We start from the raw sequence: 24,954 nt of genomic DNA, 5'->3' as shown, positions 1-24,954 counted from the left end.
GAAGTACCTCCCTGCCTTTCTCTATGGATAGACACAGGCCGGACTTAGGGCCTTTGCAATAGTCATTGCCTCGGTTGGAATATTCTTTCCCAGACACTCCCATGGCTAGCTTTCTCTTTTCCCTCAGATATTCAACAATGACCTCACATTGATGCCATACCTAAATTTCAACCTGTCCTTGGGCACTCTGTAACCTATTCCTGGCTTTATTTTGCTTTTTAGTGTGTATCACTGTCCAACACATGAAACAAAGGAAAATGTGGGTTAAAATGTAGGGGGACCAAGCTAAAGAAAATTCTAATGAATAAGCACTATACCATAATTACAGTTTTCATTTATGATATCTTTAATCATTTTTTCATAATTTTCTAATTACATTCTTGATAAGTATATAGGTTCAACAAAGAGGGCATGAACCCACTAGGCAAAGTTCATTTACTTTTCATGATGTTACTCTTTTGATTTTCTGCTTTCCTGAAGTCCTAAGAGAATGGCATCAGCCTCCAGTATTGTTGTGTCTGTGGTTGCTCCCAGGAACCGAGATGTGAGCTCCAGATCTAGGAGGCGCAGCCGTACCTTGGTTCCTGTCTGGTATTTCCTGAATGGTAAGGAAAAATTCCATTAATTCTGCATATCATAATGTGAACAACTGGTTTAAAATGAAATCCAAATTCTAATTTTAGTTTGTGCTTATTCAAATCAAAGTTAACACAAGTATCTGAGAAATAACTATATTTGACATAAAATTAATTTGGTTGTATCAGGATTTTCATCTTAAATGTATTCCAATCTGAAATTCAGCAAGTCAGTTTTTAGAACTAGCATTTATTTTAATATGTCATTCATTTTTAAAGTGAAAGAGAATAATAGAGGAAAAAAGTTTTCAGATACATTTTTCTTCCTAAAATTAAAATCTTTCAAAGTAAAGGAAATTTCTTATTTTAAAAAAGCAAAATGGGAAAAAGCCCAAGTACAAACTTAGAACTTGGTATTGACTGGACTGTTATTAAAATGTAAGGCTAGCTGGATGAACCTGGAGGACATCATGTTAAGTGAAAAAAGCCAGTCAAAAAAAGACAAACACTATAATCTCACTTGTATGTTGAATCTAAAATAGTTAACTTATAGAAGGAACAAATACAAGGGTGGTTACCAGATGTTAGTGAGTATGGAGGTTTGGGGAGATACTAGTCAAAGACAGAAATTTCATTTAAACTAGAGAAATAAATTGAAGAGATCTATTATTATACATTATGGTGACTATAATTAATAACAATGTTATGCATACTTGAAAATAGACAAGAGATTTAAAATATGATATAAGGTTACATGTTAATTAGCTCATTTTAGCCATTCCACCATGTATACATATGTATGCCATGTATACATCATGTTGTACACAATAACATATATAATTTTTATGTGCCCATTTAAAAATTAGTAAATAAATAAACAAGGGAAAAATGTAATATCAACATAACATAAATTATGACTAAATTTGGCCAATAATTCTTGAGTATTCAAGTATTTTATGACACCAAATGAGAACTGATATTTACTTGCCTTTCTTCAATAATCAAGGATTTTAAAAGCTTAATATCAACATCATAGAAATGCCAGGGAGTGAAAATATTGCTACTGGCTGAAAGCTACAAATCTTTAAATGTCTAAACATATATTTCAAATACTCTAAGTTAATATTGAAATTAAAATAATTTTACATAAATGGAAAATTTTAAAGTTTTCGAAAACGTCACTCTGGAAAGTCATTTTGGCAGACCATATAATGAATAGTCTCTACACGTTTGATTAGGTATTCTGAAGGAATTGAAAAATGGTAAATATTTAGTCCATTCAGTTTTTAAAGAAAAGTTATTTTTCTTTCTGATTTTAAAAGCAAATTTCCTTTGGTAAAATCTGGAAAATAATGAAGTCAGTCATATATCCTATTCCTCCAATATATTTAAATATATGTTCAAGTGTGTATTTGTCAACATATATCATGTTTTTTGTGTCTCTGTTTAAAAAACTTAAACATATATCCAGACTATTAATTGAGTTATGGCTTTATATTCTTAGAAAGCAGCAATTATAGAACATATTCCATGAGCTAACCACCAGAAATATAAGGTTAATTTGCAGTCCAGGTAAAGCAGAGCCCTACTTGTCCACATTACTTGGAGTTGTAACCTGTGTTCTAATGGATTCTCCTATTTGTCCTCATAGCATGACTCAGTGATTCATCCAATCAGCTTTCATTTATGTTGACCCCTCCCTTCTCTCTTCTCTGCAACATCCAATTAGTTATCAAATTCTGTTCATTCTTAAGCACAGATTTTCTTTTTTTTAGACATGTGATCAGGTAAGACATATCTATTTAAGTGGTTCTTTTTGGTTATACACGGAAGCAGAATCCATTTTGATATAATTATACAAGCATAAAATATATCTTATTCTAGATAGGATCCCATTCTTATGGATGTACATGATGATGGGATACAATGTGTGGTTTTCATATTGTACATGGGAAAATTATGTCAGATTCATTCTACTGTCTTTCGTTTTCTATCCCTCCTCCCTTCTCTTCATTCCCTATTGTCTAATCTACTGAACTTCTACTCTTCCCCTCACCTCCATCCCCCTTATTGTGGATTAGCTTCCACATGTCAGAGAAAATATTGAACCTTTGTCTGTTTGGGACTGGCTGATTTCACTTAGCATGATCATCTCTAGATCAATCCATTTGTTGGCAAATGTCCAAAAGTCAAATTCTTCTTTATGGCTCCATTGTGTTTATATGCCACATTTTCTTTATCCATTCATCTGTTGAAGGGCACCTAGTTTGGTTCCACAGCTCAGCAATTGTGAATTGGGCTGCTATAAACATTAATGTGGCTATGTCACTGTAATATGCTGATTTTAAGTTCTTTGGGTATATGCTGAGGAGTGGGATAACTGGGTCAAGCAGTGATTCCATTCCAAGTTTTTTGAGGAATTTCCAAACTGCTTTCCAGAGTGGTTGCACCAATTTGCAGTCCCACCAGCAACGTATGAGTGTACCTTTTCCCCCACATCCTCACCAACATTAATTGTTGCTTGTACTCTTGATAATTACCATTGTAACTTGAGTAAGATGGAATCTCAGTGTAGTTTTAATTTTCATTTCTCTAATTGCTAGATATGTTGAACATTTTTTCATATATTTGTTGACCATTCATATTTCTTCTTCCGAAGTGTCTATTCAGTTTCTCATTTATTGATTGGGTTATCCGTGTGTGTGTGTGGGTGTGTGTGTGTGTGTTAAGTTTTTTGAGTTCTTTATATATCCTGGAAATTAATGCTGTAACAGAGGTGCAGGTGGCAAAGATTTTCTCCCATTATGTAGGCTCTTTCTTCATGCTTTTGTTTTCTTTACTGTGAAGAAGCTTTTTTTTTTTTTTTTTTTTTTTTAGTTGATGCCAATCCATTTATTGATTATTGACTTTACTTCTTGCATTTTAGGAGTCTTGTTAAGGAAGTCAGTTCCTGAGTTGATAAGTTGGAGTGTTGGGCCTAAATTTTCTTGTAGTATGTGCAGGGTTTCTAGTCTAATACCTAGGTCCCTGATCTACTTTGAACTAACTTTTATGCAGGGTGAGATGACGGTTAAATTTCATTCTACTACACGTGGATTTCCAGTTTTCCTAGCACCGTTTGTTAAAGAGGCTATTTTTCCTCCAATACATGTTTTTGGTGCCTTTGTCTAGTATGAAGTAACTATACTTTTGTGGGTTTGTCTCTGTATCTTATAATCTGGTCCATTGGCCTTCTTGCCTGTTTTGGTGCCAATACCAGGCTGTTTTTGTTACTGTAGCTCTACAGTATAATTTTTGTTTGGTATTGTGATGTTTCCTGCTTTGCTTTTCTAAGGATTGTTTTGGCTATTCTGGGTTTCTTATTTTTCCAAATGAATTTCATGATTGCATTTTCTATTTCCATGAAGGATGTCATTAGAATTTTGATGGGAATTGCACTGAATCTATAAAGTGCTTTGGGTAGTATGGCCATTTTGAGACATCAAAATCAGCAGAAGAAAGGAAATAATTGAAATCAGAGCTGAAAACATTGAAACTGATAATTTTAAAAAATAATAAATAATTTAAAAAAATCAATGGATCAAAAAGTTGGTTCATTGAAAAAATAAACAAAATTGATGAACCCTTAGCCAAGCTAACCAAAAGAAAGGAGAAAAATGCAAATTATTAAAATCTGTGATGACCCGGCGCGTGCCAAGCCAGACTGGAGGAGAAAGCCCGGCCCCGCCCCATGTGCTAGTCTGGAGGAAGCCCATCAACCCTTAAAACCCATCAAAGGGGGTGTGGCTACCAGCAAGGTTCTGCGGATGATCCAGGTACCCGGTTTCCAACTCCCCCACCCTTAGCTGCGATAACTCAAAATATTTCCCACAAGCTTTTGGGGGTTGTAGCTATCAATGCAAAACAACAACTGTACAGGCACCTGGTTTCCACCTCAGAGACTAGAGTAGGGAAGATACAGGTGGAAGCTCATTTCCTTTCACACTGGCTATACCCACCACCCTGAATACAGAGGCTCAAGCTAGGAATAGAAAACGCCACCTACTGGAAGCAAGGAAAACAGTGTTCTGAGAGACTTTTTTTTTTCCTCTTTCTCTCTCTTTTCTTCTCTCTCTTCCACAACTTCAACAAATGTGAAACCAAGAACTGTGCATGAACAACCGAATTACCAAAGTAATATAATATAGAGGAATTGCATATACCCCACCTTCCCCCCATTTTTTTCTTTATTTCTATCTTACTTTCCTTTTCCTTCTCTTATTTATCTTTTCTTCCTTGTTATTTTTTTTTCTTTTTTTTCATTCGTATTCTCTCTATCCCACTTTCAATCTCCTAACTTTTGTTATCTATACATAGGGTAACTATCTAAATACAGATAGGAGGTTGAGTCTATACATTCTTCCATAAATTACCAGTCTATTGGTTAGAGTTCTCCAAAGGTGCTAAGTTAGTTTAACCTCATACCCTCACTCCTTTCCCTCTAAGTATAACATCCTTCGTCTGAAATTAAGTTTTCTATATGCCACCAGATATGGTATGCCTTTTATGAAACTAATGAATATATTCTTAAGTAATAATTAAAACCAATATCTATAGACTTAGAATCTAACTATAAATGTATTAATAATGAAAACTTGTGCTTAGATAATGTACTGTTGATATTGGGAACTGTTAACATTGTCTTTCTCCGCAAGAGAGGGATTTTGGAGCTATACAAGAACAATACAAATATATAAGGGGACAAACATTAACACAACAGTTTCACAAAGCTAGAAAGAATCATGAGCAGTATGAAAAGACAAGGAAAGAAAGGACCACAAACAATACAGGTCAATTCAACATTAGATGAGGTAATATCTGCAGCTGATGGAATGTCAGACAAAGAGTTCAGGATATACATGCTTCAGATGATCTGGAGTCTCAAGGAAGACATTATACAGCAAATTCAGACAATGAAAAATCACTTTGACAATGAATTACGTAAACAAATCCAAGAAGCAAAAGATCAACTCTATAGGGAGATAGAAGATATAAAAAAACAAACAAACAGAAATCCTGGAAATGCAGGAAACAATAAACCAAATTAAAAACTCAAATGAGAGTATTACCAGCAGAGTAGAATACTTAGAAGATAGAACTTCAGAAAATGAAGACAAAGTTTTTCAACTTGAAAAGAACATAGACAGCTCAGCGAGAATGTTAAGAAATCATGAGCAGAACATCCAAGAATTATGGGATAACATAAAGAAACCAAACCTAAGAGTTATTGGGATACAAGAGGGTATAGATGTCCAAACCAAGGGAATGAGCAATCTATTCAATGAAATAATACTAGAAAACTTCCCAGACTTAAAGAATGAAAAAGAAATCCAAATACTAGAAGCCTACAGGACACCGAATGTACAAAATCATAAGAGATCCACACCAAGACACATAATAATGAAGATGCCCAACATACAGAATAAGGAGAGAATCTTAAAAGCCACAGAGAGAGGAAGCAGATTACATTTATGGGTAAACCAATCAGGATAACTGCTGATCTTTCAACACAGACTCTGAAAGCTAGAAGATCCTGGAACAAAATATTTCAAACGCTGAAAGAAAAAGGGTTCCAACCAAGAATCATGTATCCAGCGAAATAAAGCTTCAGGATTGAAGATCAAATAAAAATCTTCCACGATAAACAAAAGTTAAAAGAATTTGCAGCTAGAAAACCAGCTCTTCAAAACATCCTTGGCAAAACATTACAGGAAGAGGAAATGAAAAATAACAATGAAAACCAACAGCGGGAGGTAGTACAGTAAAGGAAAAACTAAGCATAGAGGAAAACAAATCATGTTAAGTAACATAAATAATCAAATATGGCTGGAAATACAAACCATATCTCAATAGTAACCCTAAATGTTAATGGCTTAAATACACCAATAAAAGACATAGGCTAGTAGAATGGATTAAAAAAAAAAAGATCCAACAATATGCTGCCTACAGGAGACTCATCTGATAGGAAAAGACATACACAGACTGAAGGTGAAAGGTTGGGAAAAATCATACCACTCATACGGACCCCGGAAGCAAGCAGGGGTGTCCATACTTGTATCAAATAAAATAGACTTCAAGCCAAAGTTAATCAAAAGGGATAAATAAGGACATTACATACTGCTCAAGGGACCCATACACCAACAAGACTTGACGATCATTAATACATATGTCCCAAGCAATGGTGCAGCTACGTTCATCAAACAAACTCTTCTCAAGTTCAACAGTCAAATAGACCACGACACAATAATCATGGGAGATTTTAACACACCTCTCTCACCACTATACAGATCTTCCTAACAAAAGTTGAATAAAGAAACCATAGAGCTCAATAATACAATTAATAATTTAGACTTAATTGATATATACAGAATATACCACCCAACATCAAGCGGATACACTTTCTTCTCAGCAGCACATGGATCCTTCTCAAAAATAGACCATATATTATGTCACAGGGCAAATCTTAGCAATTACAAAGGAGTAGAGATACTACCATGCATTTTATCTGATCATAATGGAATGAAATTGGAAATCAATAATAAAATGAGAAAGGAAAAATCCTACATCACATGGAGATTAAACAATATGCTACTGAATGAACAAAGGGTTACAGAAGACATCAAAGAGGAAATTAAAAAATTCTTAAAGGTAAATGAAAACTCAGACACAACATATCGAAATCTCTGGGACACAATGAAAGCAGTACTAAGAGGAAAATTCTTTTCATGGAGTTCATTCCTTAAAAGAAGGAAAAGCCAACAAATAAATGACCTCACACTACACCTCGAAGCCTTAGAAAAAGAAGAACAAATCAGCAGAAAATACAGTAGAAGGCAAGAAATAATTAAAATTAGAGCTGAAATCAATGAAATCGAAACAAAAGAAACAATCGAAAAAATTGACAAAACTGAAAGTTGGTTCTTTGAAAAAATAAATAAGATTGATAGACCACTAGCCACGCTAACAAAGAGAAGAAGAGAGAGAACCCAAATTACTAGCTTACGGGATGAAAAAGGCAACATCACAACAGACAATTCAGAAATACAGAAGATAATTAGAAATTATTTTGAAACCCTATACTCTAATAAAATGGAAGATAGTGAAGGCATCGATAAATTCCTTAAGACATATGAACTACCCAGATTGAGTCAGGAGGATATAAACAACCTAAACAGACCAAAATCAAGTGAGGAAATAGAAGAAGCCATCAAAAGACTACCAACCAAAAAAATCCCAGGACCGGATGGATATACAGCAGAGTTTTACAAGAACTTTAAAGAAGAACTAATACCAATAGTCTACAATCTATTTCAGGACATAGAAAAAGAGGAAGAACTTCCAAATTCATTCTATGAGGCCAATATCACCCTGATTCCCAAACCAGATAAAGACACCTCAAAGAAAGAAACACTACAGACCAATATCCCTAATGAATTTAGATGCAAAAATCCTCAATAAAATTCTGGCAAATCGGATACAAAAACATATCAAAAAGATCGTGCACCATGATGAAGTAGGATTCATCCCTGGGATGCAAGGCTGGTTCAATATATGGAAATCAATAAACGTTATTCACTACATCAATAGCCTTAAAGATAAGAACCATATGATCATCTCGATAGACGCAGAAAAAGCACTCAACAAAGTACAGCATCCCTTTATGTTCAAAACACTAGAAAAACTAGGGATAACAGGAACTTACCTCAACATTGTAAAAGCTATATATGCTAAGCCTTGGGCTAGCATCATTCTAAATGGACAAAAACTGACGGCATTCCCTCTAAAATCTGGAACAAGACAGGGATACCCTCTCTCACCACGTCTATTCACTATAGTTCTCGAAATACTGGCCAGAGCAATTAGACAGACAAAAGAAATTAAAGGCATTAAGATAGGAAAAGAAGAACTTAAATTATCACAATTTGCGGATGATATGATCCTATACCTAGAAGACACAAAAGGGTCTACAAAGAAACTACTAGAGCTAATAAATGAATTCAGCAAAGTAGCAGGATATAAAATCAACATGCATAAATCAAAGGCATTCCTGTATATCAGCGACAAATCTTCTGAACTGGAAATGAGGAAAACCACCCCATTCATAATATCCTCAAAAAAAATAAAATATTTGGGAATCAACCTAACAATAGAGGTGAAAGATTTATACAATGAAAACTACAGAACCCTAAAGAGAGAAATAGAAGAAGATCTTAGAAGATGGAAAAATATACCCTGTTCTTGAATAGGCAGAACTAACATCATCAAAATGGCGATATTACCAAAAGTTCTCTATAGGTTCAATGCAATGCCAATCAAAATCCCAATGGCATTTCTTGTAGAAATAGATAAAGCAATCATGAAATTCACATGGAAAAATAAAAGACCCAGAATAGCAAAAGCAATTCTAAGCAGGAAGTGTGAATCAGGAGGTATAGCGATACCAGATTTCAAACTGTACTACAGAGCAATAGTAACAAAAACAGCATGGTACTGGTACCAAAACAGGCGGGTGGACCAATGGTACAGAATAGAGGACACAGAAACCAATCCACAAAATTACAACTATCTTATATTCGATAAAGGGGCTAAAAGCATGCAATGGAGGAAGGATAGCATCTTCAACAAATGGTTCTGAGAAAACTGGAAAGCTATATGCAACAAAATGAAACTGAATCCCTTTCTCTCACCATGCACAAAAGTTAACTCAAAATGGATCAAGGAGCTTGATATCAAATCAGAGACACGCCGTCTGATAGAAGAAAAAGTTGGCTCCGATCTACATATTGTGGGGTAGGGCTCCAAATTCCTTAATAGGACACCCATAGCACAAGAGTTAATAACAAGAATCAACAAATGGGACTTACTCAAACTAAAAAGTTTTTTCTCAGCAAGAGAAACAATAAGAGAGGTAAATAGGGAACCTACATCCTGGGAACAAATCTTTACTCCTCACACTTCAGATAGAGCCCTAATATCCAGAGTATACAGAGAACTCAAAAAATTAAGCAATAAGAAAACAAATAACCCAATCAACAAATGGGCCAAGGACCTGAACAGACACTTCTCAGAGGAGGACATACAATCAATCAACAAGTACATGAAAAAATGCTCACCATCTCTAGCAGTCAGAGAAATGCAAATCAAAACCACCCTAAGATACCATCTCACTCCAGTAAGATTGGCAGCCATTATGAAGTCAAACAACAAGTGCTGGCGAGGATGTGGGGGAAAGGGTACACTTGTACATTGCTGGTGGGACTACAAATTGGTGCGGCCAATTTGGAAAGCAGTAAGGAGATTCCTGGGAAAGCTGGGAATGAAACCACCATTTGACCCAGCTATTGCCCTTCTCGGACTATTCCCTGAAGACCTTAAAAAAGCGTACTATAGGGATACTGCTACATTGATGTTCATAGCAGCACAATTCACAATAGCTAGACTGTGGAACCAACTTAGATGCCCTTCAATAGATGAATGGATTAAAAAAATGTGGCATTTATACACAATGGAGTATTACTCAGCACTAAAAAATGACAAAATCATGGAATTTGCAGGGAAATGGATGGCATTAGAGCAGATTATGCTAAGTGAAGCTAGCCAATCCCTAAAATGCCAAATGTCTTCTTTGATATAAGGAAAGCAACTAAAAACAGAGCAGGGAGGAAGAGCATGAGAAAAAGATTAACATTTACAGGGACGAGAGGTGGGAGGGAAAGGGAGAGAGAAGGGAAATTGCATGGAAATGGAAGGAGACCCTCATTCTTATACAAAATTACATATAAGAGGATGTGAGGGGAAAGGAAAAAAAATCAAGGGAGAGAAATGAATTACAGTAGATGGGGTAGAGAGAGAAGATGGGAGGGGAGGGGAGGGGGGATAGTAGAGGATAGGAAAGATAGCAGAATACAATAGTCACTAGTATGGCAAAAATATGTAAAAACATGGATGTGTAACCGATGTGATTCTGCAATCTGTATACGGGGTAAAAATGGGAGTTCATAACCCACTTGAATCAAATGTATGAAATACGATATGTCAAGAGCTTTGTAATGTTTTGAACAACCAATAAAAAAAATAGAAATAAAAAAAAATCTGTGATGAAATGGAAATAAAACCACAGATCCTATTGAGATAGAGAGGATAATCAGAGGCTATTTTGAAAATCTATACTCCAAAAACTAGAAAATCTTGAAGACAGCAATAAATTTCAAGAGATATATAACCTACTCAGATTGAACCAGAGTGATATAGAAGATTTAAACAGATCAATTTCAAATAATGAGATTGAAGAAGCCATTAAAAGCCTACCAACAAAGAAAAGCCCAGGACTAGATGGATTATCAGCCAAATCTACCAGACCTGTAAAGAAGAACTAATACCAAATTTCCTCAAATTACTGCACAAAACAGAAAAGGAAAGAACAATTCCAAACTCATTATATAAAGCTAGTATCACCTGATGCCAAAACCAAAGACACATCAAAGAAAGAAAACTTCAGACCAATATCCCTGATGAATATAGATGGAAAATTCTCAATAAAAAACAGGCAAATCGGGCTGGGGATATGGCTCAAGTGGTAGCGTGCTCGCCTGGCACGCGCACGGCGCTGGGTTCAATCCTCAGCACCACATACAAATAAAAATGTTGTGTCCACTGAAAACTAAAAGTAAATATTTAAAAATTCTCTCTCTCTCTGTCTCTCTCTCTTTAAAAACAAACAAACAAACAAACAAAAAAACCAGGCAAATCACATACAAAAATACATTAAAAAGAAGTGTACCACAACCTAGTGGGGTTCATTCTAGGAATGCAAGGTTGGTTCAACATAACAGAAATCAATAAATGTAACTCATCATATCGATAGACTTAAAGACAAGAATCACATGATTATCTCAATAGATGAAGCCAACTCATTCTAAACAGAGAAAAATGGAAGGCATTCCCTCTAAAAACAAGAACAAGACAGGGATTCCCACTTTCACCACTTTTATTCAACACAGTCCTTGAATCTCTAGCCAGAGCAATTAGGCAAAAGAAAGAATAAGGAATACGAACAGGAAAAAAAAAGAGCTAAAAGTATCTCTGGTTTGCTGATGACATGAACATGATTCTGGGTTCAATCCTCAACACCACATAAAAATAAACAAAATAAAGGTATTGTGTCCAACTACAACTAAAAAAAAAAAAAGCCTTCTCTAAAAGATTCTCCAACTTCTGCTCTCTGAAAGTAGCTGTTTCTACACTTAGGAAACTTTTTTTTTTAACTTTGTACATATTCTATGCAAGTGTTACCTTCCCTATTAGACTGTAGCCTCCTTAAGGTCCAGGATATAATCATGCCTGTGTGTTCTTTACAGTGTCCTGATGAAAGGATTTCTCTAAATGTTGTCTGCTGAACAGTGTTTTTCACATTTTCCAGTATACCAGAAGCTTCTGGAGTGCTGGTTAAAAATGCTAATGGACAGAAACAACTCTTGAGTGGGATCTGGCAAATCTGGGATGGAACCTGAGAATACATCTTTTCCAAAAGTGCCCAAGGTGATTCTGGCAATCCTCTCAGATAACCACTTGTGAAAACCTGACCCAGAATTACCTTTATTGTATATAAATAAGACAGGAGGATAGGAGGACAGGTCATCCTATGTAAGTACAAAGGGTTGGTAAAATAAGGACCATTGACAAAGTGTTGTGGCCATCATTACCAACTTTTAGCAGGACAAGGTGCCTTCTGTAAGTGGTAAAAGAGTCTTACAGGAGCTGAGGTTGTGGCTTAGCGGTACAGTGCTCACCTAGTACGCGCGAGGACCTGGGTTTGATCCTCAGCACCACATAAAATAAATAAAATAAAGGTGTTGTGTCCAACTTCAACTGAAAAATAAATATTTTTAAAAATTTTTTTAAAAAAAGAGTCTTATAGGTCTAATTATTTGGTGGGGGTGGAGGGAGGCCAGGCAATGGCACTATAAAATGGAGAAATGCAAACGTGAGGAGTCCCTTCAACAAAGCCCACTGTCAGGCTGCAATGGGGGTGGCCTCTGCTGCACACAGTCCATTCTGGGAAATCCAGGACACGGAAAGGTTACCATACCCTTAACTCAACAGGAATAGTGGCCATACAATGGATGAGGAGTTCATTTTTGCTTTAACTTTGGAAAACTTATTAAAGAGAAAGAAAGTACTCAACTAATAATGTATTTCTGAGAACTCCATTTCTGTCAATGTAATTTTAGGTGAACCTTCACTGTTGTGGTTTCTGATAATCACTTACATTACTTAGTCTTCTTATTTGGCTTCCCATTGTCCCATAACAAGATTTAAAGTGAATATGCCAGTAAACTTTCCCTGGATTGTTTGTGTAGTCTTTAAATGGTTGCTTTATTCAATGATCTGGCCTAAGAACAAAAATCTAGAAGAAGCAATGTAGTCATTCAGAGTGTGTCCTGGAATCAGCTGACTAGGAATGGCACTCAGCTCTACCACTTCTAAATATGCAACTCTGACTTAGGTACTTTATCTCTGTTTCAGTTTCCTCGTTTGTAAAATAAGAATAATAATTGTGCCTATCTCCTAAGGTTGTTGTGAGCATAAAAATGAGCAATTATATGTCAAGTCCTTATAAGAGCCACTTAAATATTGGCTCTCTTCCTCAATGAAATCATCAGCATCATCAAAACAAACTCAGTGACACTTAATATTCTACTGTGGGGGTGAAAGTGTACAAGAACCCTCCCAGCTGTAATAATTCTAAGTTATGACTATATCAATAAAGGATATACACAGAAAATTAGGGTTGGGTTTTGATTCAAATCCAAATTATTTTAATGGTATGAACACTGCTCTCTTAAAATACATTATAACATAAATGATCTACAAAAACGAAACTTTGTTTTGAAACAAATTTTGACTTTCTTTGGAGGATATGAAGCAAAATTGTACTGAACAAGAATGAGCACACTTCAGAGAACTACACATTCAACAGCCCCCATTTCCCAGCATTAGCCACAACAGAACAAGAAACAAGAAAGTAGCATGTACTATCAGTCACAAAAGGGTCATCCATCCTTGAGTTCTTTTCAACAGAGGCTCGAGGAAAACAGAAGGGCAGTCTTCTACCTTCTATCACTTTTGCTTTAACCCCTGAAAGTGCTGGAGCTATGTAAGCTTCTTATGAACAACGCCATTTCTTAGAAGGGTAGGATAATAATTCCTATAGGTTCATTATCTGATCTTCCAAGAAACATTTTTTCCCAGCTTCTTTTAAAATTCACTGTCTCAGTACTACACTTAACTTCTAATCTAATGAACTGTTCTCTTCATGATTTCATAGATTCAAACCTATTTCCTGTCTTCTTTCTAATGGGGGTTTGTTATTCTTTTATTTAATCAGTTTCTCTTTGTTCCCTTGATTATCTCAATGGCTTTTCTCTTCTAAAACATGCATGAATCCCACAAACATAATTTTGCTCCAGTTTCAGAGGTTCACAGATTACCTGGAAGATAATCTGAAAGATGATCTGAAAGATTGAGAGATAAAGCCTAGGAAAACAGAAAAGTGTACCAAGTCTTGATTAGAGTGACTAAATAGTATAAAGTCTTGATGATCAATAAGTCCTACTCTAGACTTTAGGTCCTAAGTAAGAGAAATATGATTCTGCATGTGTTTCTTAAGGAAATGGAGGACTTTGCTGAAAAAGCTCATTGGGCCAACACTCTATGCTAAAAAGTGGAAAAGCCAACTTCCTTTTTTTTAATGAGAAATATGTTTTCAGCTTTATATTTAAAGTTGTATTTTTTATTGATTTAAAAAAATGATAGCGGAATGCATTACAATTCTTATTACACATATATACCACAATTTTCAAATCTCTGTTTGTATATAAAGTAGGTTGACACCCAGTTTGTGTCTTCATACATGTATTTTGGATAATGATGTCCATCACATTCCACCATCCTTGCTAACCCGCTGCCCCTTCCCTTTCCCTCCCATCCTTCTTCCCTATCTAGAATTCATCTATTCCTCCCATGCTCTCCCTCCCTACCCCACTATGGAATCAGCCTCCTTATATCAGAGGAAACATTAGGCATTTGTTGTTTTGGGATTGGCTAACTTCACTTAGCATTATCTTCTCCAACGCCATCCATTTACCTGTAAATGCCATGATTTTATTCTCTTTTATTGCTGAGTAAAATTCCATTGTGTATATATGCCACATTTTTTTATCCATTCATCCACTGAAATATATGAAAAAAATGCTCATCATCTTTAGCAATTAGAGAAATCAAAACTACTCTAAGATATCATCTCACTCCAGTCAGAATGGCAGCTATTATGAAGACAAACAACAATAAGTGTTGGCGAGGATGTGGGGAAAAAGGTACACTCATACACTGCTCGTGGGACTGCAAATTGGTGCAGCCAATATGGAAAGCAGTATGGAGATTCCTTGGAAATCTGGGAATGGAACCACCATTTGATCTACTTATCCCTCTCCTCAGATTTTACCCAAAGGACTTAAAAACAGCATACTATAGGGACACAGCCACATCAATGTTTATAGCAGCACAATTCACAATAGCTAAACTGTGGAGCCAATGTGGAAAAGCCAACTTCTGCCACAGCTTTATTTTAGAATAAAAACAAAACAACAGTCCAGAATATATGTAAAAAAGAAATTTTCCTTCCATTATCCCTGGATACTTAAATAAGTCTGCCCTTATTAGGAATGAATGAGGACAGGTGTTAAAAGAAGAATTAGGTCTATAGTAGCATCCTATTTTAAAGTAAAAAACATAGAACAAAATCAATAAAATTTTCACAAAAGGAACAGGATTAAGATGACTTATTGAGAGGCTAGGTGAGTCCACAGTTCTAAATATTTAAACCACAAAGCACAGGTTTTCTAAAATTCATTGTAAATTGATAGAGTAAGCTATATAACAATCTAAATCTAGAACTTATACCTACTAAAGATAAAGAGGTTTTTAAAAATATAGTTTGTGTACACACTAAATTTCCAGGAAATGGGAAGCAATCCCAGACTTTCTGAAAATAAATTAATACATACATATATGCATTAATTAGTTTCTAAGAATGTGATTATTAAATAAATTGATGGAGACTGTCTTTGTTCATAATGTTAGCCAGAGTTGTTCACTATATCACCATAAGCAATGTCACTTTTTCTTTTCTGGGTTTGTCACCTGTGTTAAATGAAACTTTTTTTCCAGAATTGCCTTGGGCTTCTTTCCATTGGTAGATGAGTCTCCTCTATACCTGCCATCCCAAAACATGACCTATGTTCTTCCCGTTCAATGAAATGCATTTATAAAAACATAAAGGATCAATATAAAAATATCACTGCCCTAAAGTAACTTTGTGTGATGATGCAAACATTCCATATAATATGATGACTGAGCACTTAATATGGCTAATGTGAGTTAGGAATTAGGAATTAAATTTTTATATTCTATTTAATTTTAATTAATTAAAATCCAAATTTAAAGTCATGTGACAGTGCAGTTGTAGAAAATTTCAAGTTGACAATAAAAATAATACATTTATTCAACAATATGTAAATACATATTATGGTGGGAAGATTAGTTTTATAGGAAAAATAGCAACATGGAATAATTTGTCATGATAAATGACAGCTACTACTTAGATCCAGCAATATCAAAGACTGACTCTCTATGCAGACCATTATTGATCCCTATAATTTTCCCCTTTTGTTACTTTTTGTATTCTTCCTCAAATCTGTGTGATGTACCAGACACGCACAAATAAACCATCTTAGATATTTAAGGGCTAAAATTACATTTTCCATACAAGTAGCTTCTTCTATGTTACAGACAGAAAAACTATGGCAGATAGAAGTAAGGCTAGTGACCCAGTGATACCCAAAGGAATAAGGGTGTAAAAGGATTCACAGCTTGGTGTTTTTTGTTTTTTTTTTCCTTCCCTCTCTCTCTCTTAAGTTTCTCAATTACCTATAATTTCTTGCAAGAACAGAAAATTTAATTCCTTTATGAATGGTAAAAATTTGCCACTTCATAAACTTTCTTTTAGTTGTAGATGGACACAATACCTTTATTTTATTTATTTTTATGTGGTGCTACAGATCAAACCCAGTGCCTCACATGTGCTAGGCAAGTGCCCCACCCCTGAGCTACAACCCCAACCCTCATATACTCTTATAATGTTCATCCTGTGAAATAAAATGTAAGTCATGTTGATTCTCCATTAGAAAAATGGCTATGTTTAGTGCTGGTGAATAATGAATTAAATCATCCAAAAAATATCCACACAACTTCATGCAATGTCTACTTTTTTACATCATTTTTAAAAAACTAGGATAAAAAGAACTCCAGATGTTAGTTTTTCAGAAATCTTATATTTCCTATTAAAACCAAAGAGTATCACTGTCCTGAAAGCAAATACTCCAATGAGCCATTCACAACAAAACAGCCCGCGTTCCACTGCTTGGTGTGCTTCTTTCTTTCAACTTCAAGTGCTTCTTCTGACTGATCTTTGTGAACTCCAGCCTAAATGGATTCAATCTGAGCCTTCCCCAGGACTGCTCTCTTCCGCTGTGCACTTTCTCAGACCATATGCTACCATAAAGAGCCTGCATGTTTGAGCTGAGTAGGAAAGGGGCAATTAAATCTGGTTTTGCATTTCTGCATTAAGGACGTGGTTTAAAGACTTTCCTTTGGAGAGGTTTTTGACATTCTTTCCACAGACATTCTTTAACATCTGTCAGTGCATGCTACTGATGGTTCTCATAGACTTAAAATAGAGAGAATCTCCCTGACTAACTCTTTGATATAAATATATTAAGTAATACAAAGCCCACAAACACCAGACTTGGATTGAACCTCAGTATCCAAAGAGAATACCGAGAGGATTCCTGACTTTGCTAGTCAAATTAGCTGTCTTTCTATAATCATAATTCTACTACTCAGAAAGCCTATTGGGTTTCTCACACCAGCAAGCACAAAAGTCACTCCTGTGAAGGTTTAAAAAAGGTTGAGCATGGGGCTGCCAAACAGTTAGAAGGTGGGTCTGATTACCTTTCAGTCTCTGCTTCACTACCTCTTTACACCATGAAGCATGGTCATCTCAGAATGACTCACACCACATTCAAAGGTGCCTGGATTTATTCCCAATGCAGTACCATTATAAAAAAGTGAATTATTCATCAAGTTCTAATCTGAAACTAAAGATAATACTTGGCATGATTCCTGGCCAACTAAGCTGTGTTTCACTTAATTGACCTGGCAACACAAATGTTTTACCTGTTATCTTAATCACTTTTGCAGGTAGGCAATCCCCAAATTTCTGTCCTTTGGTATATAAATGATAAAGAGCCCTAAAGAGGTCAAATGTAGAAAACTTTTTCTGTTATATATGTTACTCTCTTTTAATAAATTCATGCTAGTGTAGTATTTTCAAATTTCACTCTGTCACACTGTACTATGCTATCCAAAGTAGGCATGTGGTCAATGTTTGTAGAAGACTATAGTAAATATATACTTTCAAATGCTATGCAAAACATCTACAACTTGCTTCTGCAAACTGGGGTCTGAGCCCTTCATATTGCTCCTCAACTTGGCTTCCAAACTCATCACTGAAGTATTTATTCTACATCCTGAGGAGCAGACTAAGTGTTGACAAAGTGTGACTCAGCGTAGTATGTTACCCTGGGCTCTGGGTCACTCCTGTGAAAACAGGTGCAACCACACAGTAGCCACAGTACTAGACTCAGCAAGTTGACCATATTTTTGCTTCTTATCCAAGGAAAGAAATAAGGATTTCCGCAGGGTGACTCTCTTCTAAATGCTAATAATAAAATATTGTCAAGAGTCAAGTGCCTCTGAAATATAAAATTCTGCAAAAAAATTACATACTTCATCTGTGAATTTAAAAAAAAAATCAAAGCATCTATTTATGATTTTAAATTGTAAACAGAAGCTCTTTATTTGCTTTTGTTTCTGTTTTTATTGAAGTAGGAGATGAAGGCAATTTTCTTAGAATTAGATAATATTATTTTAAATCTTTTATTTAAATATTCAAATAACAACATTCAAATAACAATAAAATTCCAAAGAAAGAATATTAGGTGTATTTTGACTAAGAAGTGTCTCTGAATAAATCCTAATGCTTTTAAAGTAAAGCAATAGAGTAAGATAGTGGCTGAAAACTTCTTTTTTTAAAATTTTTTAATTTGTTTTAATTAGTTACAATGACAGTACAATGATCTTGACATATCATACATTTGAATCAGATGGGATATAATTTCTCATTTTTCTGAGTGTACAGGTTGCAGAATTACATTGGTCATGCAGTCATATATATACCCACAGCAATAATAATGTCTATTTTATTCTGCTGTCCTTCCATTCTGAAAACTTCTTCTTCACTATGAAGAAAGAATTAATAGTCCTTAATAAGAAACTCTTAAGTTTGACCAGCATTCACCTTCTCTATCAAATTCTATTTTAGAAGTTTCCCCATCTAGCTTTTCTTGCCCATGTAAATGGACTTCCTAAATCAGTGTTATAGAAAGGGAAAAGATTTTCAAATCCTAGAACTTTTTAACCTGTTGAAAAAATGAATGCAGAAACAACAGAATTTTGTCTAGGGAGTGTATATTATGTTATGTTAATAGGTAAAGAAAGCCAGTTTATTGGTCTACTGGCCAGAAATAACTAAAATTAGCATGGACACACTCCTTTTCTGTGAATGACTCCAGGACTGCAGATTGTTATGTAACCTTGGGCAAGATATTTATCTTCTCTGTGGGTACTATAAAATGGGATTGCTTGAAGACTGTATGAAAGAATGCATATAAAAGACTTAGTAAATTTTCAAGAAAGTCCTGTCAGGATAGCTTTGATTTAACAAGGAGATAATTCAGGTACAGAACTACCTATTTTCTGTCATAATCAGAGTAGGCCTGGCAGGAAGGCTTACTGGGGCTGAAAAGACTTGGTAGGAGGGCTGTCTCTTGCAGGGAAGAGACAGAGGTTGACCAAGAAGTGTTCAAAGATTTTGTATTCAATGAATTTGAGCTTAACCTTTCTTTCTCCCGTTTTTCTTTCTTTCCTTTTTTTGTTGTTTTTTTTTTGCTATCTCTCTTTCTCTTCCTTTCTTTTTGAGACAGGGTCTCACTATGTTACTCAGGCTGTTTCCCTGAGCAAGTTTAACTTTTGATGAGTACCAATCAGCTAAAGACTTCTAATCTATTAGATATGTAACAGCAGCTGGACCTCTTGAGCAAGTGTGTTTCTAGGCCCGAGAGAGCCTGTCTGCTGACCATAGAACCCCATCACTGAGAACATGTGAACAGAACGGGAACACTTATGGTGGGGACTCTTTCATGTCTCCACCTCCTTTTATAAGGATACCAATTCCATTGGATTAGGGCCCCACCTTATGAACTCACTTAACCCTTACTACATATAGGTTTTACAAGTACAGTCATATTAGTGGTTAGGAATTCAACATAGGAATGGTTAGGGGAGACGAAGGTAGAACTTAGTCCATAACAGGGTTTTTTTTCATATGAATTCTTATTTGTGGGAGTTCAAGCAAATGTTCAACTTATATGAAACACCCATTAGTCACTAACTATGTGCTAAACAAAAACTCAGAACATGAAGTCTGTGATCTTAAGAAACTTAGAATTGGATAGACAACTATAATAAAATAAGGCATATTATACCAAAGATAGATATAAATGTAAAGAATTTTATTAGGAAAGAAATTTCAGGGAACTTTAGGAAGATGAACTGAAATTAATATTCAGTTTTATAGAATGAGTAGGAACTAACCAGTGAAGCAGACAAGAAGAGCCAGACCTACCTTACAGTCCAACTGCTATGAAAAGTCTTCCTCTGATTACCCCAGCCTGAATATATTTATCCTCTTACTGAGTTTCAAGAATAATTATTGTTTGCACAGTTCATTTAGCCATTAAAGAAGTACTGCTCTGAGATACGGCTCCTATTATTGTCTTGAACTATTATTTAATCTTTTGTTATCAACAACTTTTAATGAGTACATTCCATGTTTACTCACTAGAATGTAGGCTTCTCTGTGGTAAATATGTGGTGAATTCTTCAAAAGAGAAGGAGCTCAATCAATGTATGTTGCTTTGATTTGATGAAATTAAAGGATATAAAAGAGTACTTAGATGAGAAAATCAGAAGCCTTATAATCTGGTTCTAACTCCTGAATAACGAGGTTATTAAAGGTTAATTTTTCTGGGTCTCATTTTTCTTCAGTCAAAAAACAGTGTGGACTAGTTACCTATGATTCTTACAAGACCGAAACCTTGATGAAGATATTAGTTCAATCTCTAATCCACCAACCCTATCTAATTAGGGGTGATCTTAAGTTTCCAGTCTCTACTACTTTTTATAGTCTCCTTTTCCTTCCTGTTTGAATTTTATGTAAGCAATTAAAAGGCCATAAAAATTCATTCAATACTATATGTAACATAACAGGGGAGGGGGGAGGCAACTAAAAAACATTCAATTATCAGTCCTTAACATTTACACGTTGTTCTTAAAATATAGCTAAAACATAAGTTAGCATCTAGTACAGCACAGCTAATTATTTTACTTCAAGTAAATAATATGAAAGACCAGGACCAATAATACTGACAGGCCAATTAAGAAATATTTGCCTTTGTTTTCTAGTAATTCAATTTACACATATATATAGTTTAAACATTTCACAACACAGTATATGTATTTAAACAAAAAACAGTCCACATATATGTAAAGAAATTGAGAAAATATAAATCATACACCTTTATTTTGTAACAAAACCTTATCTTAAAAGAATTAAGAAGTGGATTAAGAAGAAATAACTCAATTAAAAAGATATTTCTATTATAACTCCCCCAAAACACTAGTAATTATCAAAAAAAGAAGTGGTTCTGTTTGAAAAGTGGTTACAGTTCTAGCTTTACAGTCACAAACTCTTTTGTTGAATTACATTAAATAAATTGGTTGTTAAAAACTAGCGCTTACAAAAGTAATTCTGAGGCTCAAGTATGGGACAGGCTCCATGACCACAAAACTATGCCAGCTCTACCTTTTAAATAGAGTTTGCCAAGATGAGTGTGTTATTAGCCAGGCTTGGCTGAAACAATCCATTGCCCACAAAGCTACTTTAATGTACTGTCTCTATTGAAAATCACAGTAATCCAACAATACATTACGATACTTTCCCATCACTGCAGCAATTCCCACCACAGGCAACACTTTGTCTCCAACAAAGAAGCCTCACATCCTACGTCTGCAAAAACCCCAGTCCTGACCAGCACTGTGTGGCTGCCAAGAGGAACATCTGTGCGCTCGACAGTGCACAAAACTGGCTCTTTTTTTCCCCCTCCTCTCTCTTTCTTTTCCTTTCTTTCTTCTATTTCTTCTTTCTTTATTTCCTAGACAATAAACTGTGTGATTGCTTGGTGAGGAAATGGTCTTTCTTTCCCTTCCTCTTCCCTTTTGTTTGTTTGTTTGTTTAACATGACAGTCAAACAACTACATCTGCCATCCACTATTACTTTATCTATACCCAGAAAACACAGGAAAGTTTATTTTCTGGTTTCATATGAACTTAGACTTGAGAACAGTGGAAGAGTGTTCACTTTGAAGATGAGGATCTCTAAAGGAATATTAATAAAAATAAGATACCCAATTCTGAGAATATTCTAGAACTTCATTCTGAAGAGCAATAAATCCAAATAAAACACTAAAAAAAAGTGGTAATATACTCTTGAGAGTAAGAAACTTGCAAACTATATGTTCCCTGTAGAATACTGACAGTGTAAGCTAGTCCTTCATAAGAATAAAACATCTTTTGGTATTTTATACCAAGACAGACCATTCTGTTATGCTTATTTCACCTCAAATTAATAATTGGGCTTGAGGAAGCAAAAGAAATTGAGGCACAAGAGACAAATGGACAAAGATGTAACTAGGGATTCACCATAGAAGAATCACATATTCCAAGCCTTAAACCTTGATCTACCCCCTAGAAAAGAATTCTTAAGCTCATTAATGATTAAATAAGTGAAAATTAAATCTAGATACTTTTGCTATTGATATGGTTAATATTTTAGAAAAAGCGTACTCATGTTTACAAAAGAATGGACTAATTGAGATTTTAAACTAGTATTACCTTTTTAAAAGAGAACAATTTGGCAATACAAATATTTATACCAATTTGTCTGGCAATTCGACTTCTAGAATTGTCCTACACAAGTGAAATGAGAAGGGTGTAAGGATGTTTACTGTGCTTTATTTAAAATAAAAGCAATTTAGAAACCACCTAAATATTCATCTATAATGTGTTGGCTAAATAAGTTATGATACATCTTTGCAAAGAATACTATACTACCAAAAATATAAGACTTTTAAGAGAACATGCATAACTGGCTGTAGTGTAGCAGTTCTTTCAACAAAGCATCAGTTGACAACTATCCGTGTAAGGGTTGAGACCCACAGGTGGTCTGCAGTAGAGAAAATCAAAGAGGAGATGAATATGTTCATTAAATAGTTCATAAATGATAATAGCAGATTATAAAATGATATGTAATGACAACCCACCTTTTTAAAAAAATGTGTGCTTGCTTAGGACAAAAAGAATGACAGTAATATTATCTCATGGTGGTTTGATAGTGATATTATATTTATCTATTTTATAATAAACATGTTCTTAGTTTTATAGTGTGTGGGGGGGAACTTCCTTGTAATATTGCCTCAGAATAGATGGTAAATTTTAACATGTTATCATTAAAGAAATAAAAAGTATCTTTTTTCTTCTGAAAGATACATTAGCATTTTCCTAAGTTTTCAAAAATTGTTTTGTTGTAAATCACGTAAAATTTAATTTGAAAGTTATAAGATATAGGTCAGTACAACAATTTAAGGGACCAGGGACAAAAAAAAAATCTCAGGTTTCTTGCTTTAAGTAGTAGTAGACAATTGCAAAGTTATAGCTTAAAAATTTACTGAAGATATGAGTTACAACTGATTGAGACTGATTTTTTTCATAGCCAGAAAGATCATGTAAAACATAATCTCCAATTTTTGGTACACAGTATTATAACTGTGTTTTTTTGTGTGTGGTTATTGATAGATAAGGAATAGATGGGAAATCATGAAGTTTTTATTATTTAAATCAAAGACAATGCAGGACTATTAAATTTTTTACTTTCCTGGTACCTTACACTGCCACACTGATATGTTCAAATAACCTATAAGAAAATGTGCCCTGGTTTGGGTTCTGGATTTCTCACTGTACACAAGTGTTCTTGTTATATTTTTAAAGAAGTACTTTACTAGAAGTTAATTCATCTGGCTTGTCTGTGTGTTCATTAGTATACAACCACATTATGCTCATAAATAAGAGGCAGAAGAATAATCTTAATATGTGAAGACCTGTCAAGAAATAAGGCCCTTTGAAAGGATGTGCAGATTCCTTCTGAAGCAATTACTCACACATGAAGTGTAGGGAGCTCGCCTATCTCCTCAAGTCTGAATGCCGTGCCACCAAGGCATGGTGGGGCACATGCTCCTATGATTAATACTATTTGTCACATGTTGTGTCTTGCACTTTGAATGTCATTTCATTTATTCACACACAACTTTAGAGGTACACATTCATGTTACCATTTTCCAAGTGAAAAAATCTTTCCCAAAGTGACACGGCTAGGAAATGTTAGAGCTGAGGTCCAAACCCTGCTCTCTCTTGAATGCAGTCTGTGCTCTTTCTACTATGTTATTGAGTCATGAGTCAACTGAATACTAAAATTAAGGAATTCATTATGGTAGAAGTTCTAGTAGTGACTGTTACCAGACTAAAAGAATACCTTACTGTTGCCAGTGGTTTCCCTACTCTCAGACACTGGCAAAGTGCATTTTCTTAGAGAAGTGAAACCCAAATCAAATGCTTGACATAAAAGAATTTTGTAGATAACTAAACAATTTTGTTGCAAATCTGTTAAAGGGGTACATTAGAATGTTAAAATATAACCTAATTGATTTCTAGATTAATTGGATCATAGATTCAATGATATGAGTTTTCTGATCAGGAGATCCTGATTTGATTCAGGAAAAAAAAAGAAAAAAGGCGGGCACGGTGGTGCACACCTGTAAACCCAGCAGCTGAGGCAGGAGGATCCCGAGTTCAAAGTAAGTCTTAGCAAAAGTGAGGCACTAAGCAACTAACTCAGTGAGACCTGTCTGTAAATAAAATACAAAATAGGGCTAGGGATGTGGTTCAGTGGTCCATTGCCAGGAAATTCAATCCCCAGTACCAAAAAAA

At 35.0% G+C, this 24,954-nt stretch overlaps 1 protein-coding gene across 1 annotated transcript in view; it reads right to left on the bottom strand.

Annotated features, from left to right (window-relative positions):
• Nucleotides 1-322: 322 nt before the first annotated feature.
• Mrps28 (mitochondrial ribosomal protein S28) overlaps nucleotides 323-24,954 on the bottom strand; it is a 112,461-nt gene continuing 87,829 nt past the window's right edge. Inside the window, exon 3 of the mRNA XM_046468229.2 lies at nucleotides 323-598. Within this exon, the coding sequence (XP_046324185.1) occupies nucleotides 451-598 (148 nt within the window). The 3' untranslated portion in view covers nucleotides 323-450. The remainder of the gene's footprint in view (nucleotides 599-24,954) is intronic.

The sequence above is a fragment of the Marmota monax genome, unplaced genomic scaffold, assembly GCF_021218885.2.
Source record: "Marmota monax isolate L192 unplaced genomic scaffold, Marmota_monax_Labrador192_F-V1.1 WCK01_AAM20220418_F8-fsc00115, whole genome shotgun sequence".
In the NCBI taxonomy this organism is placed as follows: Eukaryota; Metazoa; Chordata; class Mammalia; order Rodentia; family Sciuridae; genus Marmota; species Marmota monax.
This window is presented reverse-complemented; position numbering and strand designations above follow the sequence as displayed.